The sequence below is a fragment of the Ceratosolen solmsi genome, unplaced genomic scaffold (assembly GCF_000503995.2).
Source record: "Ceratosolen solmsi marchali unplaced genomic scaffold, CerSol_1.0 scaffold61, whole genome shotgun sequence".
NCBI lineage: Eukaryota > Metazoa > Arthropoda > Insecta > Hymenoptera > Agaonidae > Ceratosolen > Ceratosolen solmsi.
This window is the reverse complement of record NW_011948435.1, coordinates 1,354,133-1,360,081: the sequence shown is the minus strand read 5'-3', so window position 1 is coordinate 1,360,081 and position 5,949 is coordinate 1,354,133. Positions and strand designations below refer to the sequence as shown.

The following is a 5,949-nucleotide window of genomic DNA, read 5'->3' as shown; positions in this document are numbered from 1 at the left end:
GCAGCAGCAGCAGCAGCAGCAGCAGCAGCAGCAGCAGCAGCAGCAGCAGCAGCAGCAGCAGCAGCAGCAGCAGCAGCAGCAGCAGCAGCAGCAGCAGCAGCAGCAGCAGCAGCAGCAGCAGCAGCAGCAGCAGCAGCAGCAGCAGCAGCAGCAGCAGCAGCAGCAGCAGCAGCAGCAGCAGCAGCAGCAGCAGCAGCAGCAGCAGCAGCAGCAGCAGCAGCAGCAGCAGCAGCAGCAGCAGCAGCAGCAGCAGCAGCAGCAGCAGCAGCAGCAGCAGCAGCAGCAGCAGCAGCAGCAGCAGCAGCAGCAGCAGCAGCAGCAGCAGCAGCAGCAGCAGCAGCAGCAGCAGCAGCAGCAGCAGCAGCAGCAGCAGCAGCAGCAGCAGCAGCAGCAGCAGCAGCAGCAGCAGCAGCAGCAGCAGCAGCAGCAGCAGCAGCAGCAGCAGCAGCAGCAGCAGCAGCAGCAGCAGCAGCAGCAGCAGCAGCAGCAGCAGCAGCAGCAGCAGCAGCAGCAGCAGCAGCAGCAGCAGCAGCAGCAGCAGCAGCAGCAGCAGCAGCAGCAGCAGCAGCAGCAGCAGCAGCAGCAGCAGCAGCAGCAGCAGCAGCAGCAGCAGCAGCAGCAGCAGCAGCAGCAGCAGCAGCAGCAGCAGCAGCAGCAGCAGCACACCCATATGACGTACACGTCACATTGCCATATTTTACCAGCTCCTCCGGTCTACTCTCCCGTGCATTATTTAAAAATCTCGGCTCCCTTCTGCCAATCGCAAAGCCGAATGTGTCGAATCAGGCCAGCACACGACTATGGATAATAAAATGGATTATGGAATAAGGAAAAGGGGCTGCTACTGGCAGCTACGGCCGCCGCCGCCGCCGCCGCCGCCGCCGCTTTGGCCACGTTCGTACTTCCTAGCTTCGTGTGGACTCGGCGCTCGGGCTCGCAAGACTTGCTCCAATTGAAAACAACGTGGCAGCATGCGCCGCAGCATTTTGTACATTTCTCTTGTCAGTTAAAGGGTGGCTTGGCATTTCGCATATGTGTCGTCAAGGTCCCAGGGCAACGGAATTTCAGGCGAATACGTTGTCGCGGAGAAGCGAGGTTATTTGTCATTTTTGTAGCACGAGAGCGCGTTTGTGCCGCCGTCTTGTCGTCTGGCGATCCGTGTACGGCTCGTCGAGTTAATTAATCGATGTGTTATTTATTCTCGACTCGCGGCATGGGAAGAGCAACGACGTCGGCAACGCGATCGCGCGTATTTCTTTTGCCTAGACAGATATTTCCTTAATTGTGTATTGTTTTTTCCACTTCGTAGCTTAAGGCCATAGTGTGTACATTATTTGCAGCTTGCGGCGAGAATATTGTCAGGATTGGGTGATTGTTAATTGCATTCGAGTATCACCAAGTCTCGCCAAAAGAGTAATAGGAGAAATTTATGATGAAGCGAAGATCGGAGGACGCGAATGTTCTTGAAGAGTCTGGAGAAGCAAATGGAGTTGTGGTAGAGCGAGGCAGTATTAAAGGTGATGAAAACAATATTGCTATATTGTTATTTTTATATTTGTGTCAAGGAATACCATTGGGTCTTTGTAGCTCGATTCCCATGCTTCTTCAGAACCATAGAGTATCGTATAAACAGCAGGTATGTGGGGATGCTTTGGCAGCTGTTGGACGATGGTAGACGACAAGACAGATTAATTTTTTTATCCTTCAATTTGCTTTTCAGGCTGAATTCAGTTTCGTAACATGGCCTTTCTCGTTGAAGCTATTGTGGGCGCCGATAGTAGATTCGGTATTTATTACGAGATTCGGTAGAAGGAAAACGTGGCTATTGCCAATTCAATATTTAATGGGTCTTTTTATGTTGTATTTGTCGAATCATGTGGATCGTTGGTTGGGCAACGAAGATGGAAGCGAATTGAACATTGGATTGTTGACCGCTTTGTTTTTTGCTTTAAACGTTCTTGCTGCGACTCAAGATATAGTAGTCGACGGTTGGGCGCTCACCATGTTTAAGCGGTAAGCATCTTGTTTCACATGCAATTATCATCGTTACATTTTGTAATATAACTAAAACGCTCCAACTTTAATGCACTTATTGCAGTTGTAACGTTGGTTATGCTTCGACTTGTAATAGCATTGGGCAAACGGCTGGTTTCTTCCTTGGATATGTATTGTTTATGGCTCTAGAATCGCCAGCATTTTGTAATACATATTTAAGATCAGTGCCTTCGAATACGGGTATCGTTACATTTCCCGGTAAGTATATTTAATGGAATAACCGAAAGTGTAGTTTAACGTTGTTAGTGAGATTTTATAATCTTAAAATGTATTAAATCATTGAGTGAGGAGAAGGTTGTTACAAAAGATATTTCTGATTAATCTATTGCATCGAAAATGTTCGATGTCACATTAATTGATTTGCGACTTTAAAGAATAATATGCCTTAATACTTTGCAAAGTATTAAAATTAAGCATTGTAAAATGAAAGGACATACTTTGGGATTATTTAAAATATATAAATTGTCTTATTTGTAAAATATTTGCAATTGTGTAAACAAATTTGTTTTCCAGGATTTTTATACTTTTGGGGTTATGTATTTATTATTGTAACTACTCTTATTGGAATATTCAAACGTGAAAATACCGAAAATATTCCAAAAAGTGAAAATATGAACATAAAAAAGGCTTATGAGTTGCTTTGGAGAACTATGAAATTACCCAATATTAAGCAAATGATACTGATTTTACTCACTGCCAAGGTACAATCATAATATATTGAACACTCATCTTTCGAGGCAAGTTCCTGGCAAATTGTTTAATTCATAAATTTTGTGCAGATTGGTTTTGCAGCGAGCGATACGGTAACTGGCTTAAAAATGGTCGAAGCTGGAATTCCAAAAGAAAAGTTTGCTCTTATGGCTGTACCAATGATACCGTTACAAATAATCTTACCGGTCTTTATATCCAAGTATACCGTAGGATCCCAACCGATGAATATTTACTTAAAAGCCATTCCATACAGGTTGCTAAACATATTTAAATCCAGCTGCTTGTAGCTTTGTTAAATTTACACTAACGTTATTATTAATTTTAGACTGCTATTTGGTTTGGTCGCTGCATTTTTAGTTTGGATTACTCCATATTTTATAAGAAATGGCGAAGTACCTGTATATTATTTTATATTACTAGTGATATTGTATTTTCTTCATCAGGTTCGTGAAGGATGAATTATTTTTTGAAAAAGTTGATAAATTTGTAGAATTTTACATTTCATTTTTAGATTTGCGCGAGTTGTATGTTTGTTGCATCGATGGCATTTTTTGCCAGGATTAGCGATCCAGCAGTTGGTGGAACTTATATGACATTTCTGAATACATTATGTAATCTTGGAGGAAATTGGCCAGCTACAGCGGCCCTATATTTTGTCGATACACTTACGTTTAAGCAATGTAAAGAGTATATTGTCAATAACTGCGGTGGAGGTGAAGAAAACGAGGTAAGTAATAATCTGTCAATTGGGGCTTTGTAGGCCAATTTGTAGGAATAATTTCGTTGTAAAGCAGCTTAAGATGGTAAACCTTGAAAAGCGTTTTTGGGCAAAGAAATTAACAGTGAATTTCATGGGGAGAAAAAAATGATAATTTGAAGATAAATAAAAATTTCAAAATTATAATATATATATTTTTCCTATTGTGATGTTATTCCACAATTATGGCTATTAATTCAAAATTTCGAATGATATTTAATGCATAAAAAAGCATGCGATAGCATATTTCTTATTAAATTACTTTTTTTTTCTGCTTTTAGACGTGTATGAACGTAAATAAAGTATGTCATACACAGTTGGATGGCTACTACATAGAGAGTTTTCTTTGTATAATCATTGGCTTCCTCTGGCTCCGGTGGGGAAAAAATATAATACGAAATTTGCAGAACAAGCCAGCAAGTACTTGGAAAGTAGTACAACAGAAAAATTAGGTCATATAAATAAAACAATGACAAAAAAAAAAAAAAAAAACAAACAAACAAACAAACAAAAACACAAACAAAAACAAAAAAAAAAAAAAAACTAGAAATCAACATTTTTTATCATTTTAATATCTGTTGAATGCTGTTTCATATTGGAAACAATATAATTTTGTATATACATCACATTGTGTATCGAGTATGTGGGCATTTCCAGATACAAGATTATTTGAAAGCTGGAAAAGTTTTTCAAAAAATCTACATTTGTAACAGTGGAAGTCTTTTGGTATATATAAAATCTTCCAATGAATATTGTTTATGTTGTTGAAGATTTTCTTAGCGCATTACAAATGTTGTAAATAATTATGCCATAGTTAAATGGAAATGAGATATTATCATAAGATATCTATTTATTCTAGGCGGAATAATTTATAAAAATATTACATGAAAGCCTGTTAAAATACTTCCAAAAAATGTAATATTAGTTTATTTACATTTTTTGGTTAAATTTTTATCGATGGTAGATTATTATAAATATTTATAATTGGTACTATTATTTAATAATGTGCTACCAATTTTTCTATAACACAGATGTTATTCTACAATGAAAAGATTGTCAGCTTTAAAATTATTATTTTTTCATATTATTAATGCTATTATTATATAAAAAACAATTAATATTTCGTAATTTTAAATTTAAATTTAAATTAAAGTATACAAATAGGATTTTAAACCATGTCCTAAATGATTATTAGAGCGAATTTTCGTTTACACGTTAGAAAAATTAGTTTTTAATAATTGTTATCTAAGATAAATTGTAGTATAAAATTAATTAAATGTACAATTGAAAGACTGCTTCAAGGAATTATTCTTTAACGAATGTATTTGCTTAAACCGCTTTTAAACGTCGTAATTGTCATTAAATAGATTAATTTTCTAAAAGTAAGAAATTTCTAAAATTGATAATCGAAAATTGATGGGGGCAAATTTGTTTGTAATAAATTTTGAAATCGTCATAATTGAAGTTGTAATCGATTAGTACAAAAGTATTAATTTATGAAATTAAGGACATTAATCCTTTTGTATTTAATGTTTACATTTTCATAATAAGTAAAGAAAGAAAATGTTATTTAAATATTCCAATAAATGATTTTTTTTTTTTTTTTTTTTTTTCTTTTGTAATATTTATATGAAAATATCATTGTGAGAATGGAATCGAAAATATTCCATTTTTTTTCGACTGTAATAGCAAAATAAATGATAATATATTATTTTTGTGATACTTTTCAAGATAAATAAACGTGAGTGATAAAAATGATTGAATAAACCATATAATATTGTTATAAATTTATTGTGACAAAGTTCTGACAAATATTTATTTCCATTATAATAAAATTAATCAACCAGATTATTTCACACGTAATAAACAATTTTTTTTATTCAAAAGGTGGCGAGATTTTGTTGTACCTCGCGTCAATCAACATTGGTGAATTAATTGCGCGGAAATTAAAACTTGGAAACGTAAAATACCAATATTGACGAAATCGCTGGATCGCTGATGGTATATAGACGATAAAAACGCCGAATTACGAAAGTTTATGATTCGCACTAATGTACGCGAAAATTGATAATATCGGAAGGATTCATTTGTTTGTAAAAGAAGAAGGTTGAAGACATTACGCAAGATCGTGGGATAACGAATGGACGGCAATGCTAAAAATTCGATAAAATTGAAAAACAACAGAAAAAGTAGTAGCAGGGATGAGTTTACGGCTCTACATTAAAAGGGTATATATTGAATTTTTTTGGCATTGATCTCGGCTTGAGGAGTCGCGAGTTCATCAGCCGCCACACTGTTTATAAGCATAGTCAGTCATGACACGTTCGTTGTTCGGTTTGGCGGAGCGAGTGCTGGACCGAGCAGCAAGTGGGAAAAATTCTCGGAAGTGCAGGTGTAGTGTAGGGGAGGGCACGAAAGATCGGAAG

The 5,949-nt window shown here is 37.0% G+C and overlaps 1 protein-coding gene across 1 annotated transcript; it reads left to right on the top strand.

Moving 5' to 3' along the window:
• The first annotated feature begins 896 nt into the window (after positions 1–896).
• Positions 897–4,017, top strand: LOC105364916 (acetyl-coenzyme A transporter 1). Its single transcript, XM_011502950.1, has 9 exons — positions 897–1,095; positions 1,310–1,636; positions 1,721–2,013; positions 2,099–2,253; positions 2,569–2,756; positions 2,835–3,019; positions 3,092–3,209; positions 3,278–3,493; positions 3,805–4,017. Exons 2-9 carry the CDS (start codon positions 1,430–1,432, stop codon positions 3,973–3,975), a joined length of 1,533 nt encoding a protein of 510 aa, XP_011501252.1. The 5' UTR covers positions 897–1,095; positions 1,310–1,429; the 3' UTR covers positions 3,976–4,017.
• The last annotated feature ends 1,932 nt before the right edge of the window (positions 4,018–5,949 follow it).

Bases quoted from the DNA above. Each gene is read 5' to 3' on its own strand.
- LOC105364916 (XM_011502950.1), top strand. From the start codon at position 1,430: ATGATGAAGCGAAGATCGGAGGACGCGAATGTTCTTGAAGAGTCTGGA. The intron at 2,014-2,098 runs GTAAGCATCTTG...CACTTATTGCAG, and splicing joins GCGCTCACCATGTTTAAGCG to TTGTAACGTTGGTTATGCTT. The intron at 3,210-3,277 runs GTTCGTGAAGGA...TTTCATTTTTAG, and splicing joins TATTGTATTTTCTTCATCAG to ATTTGCGCGAGTTGTATGTT.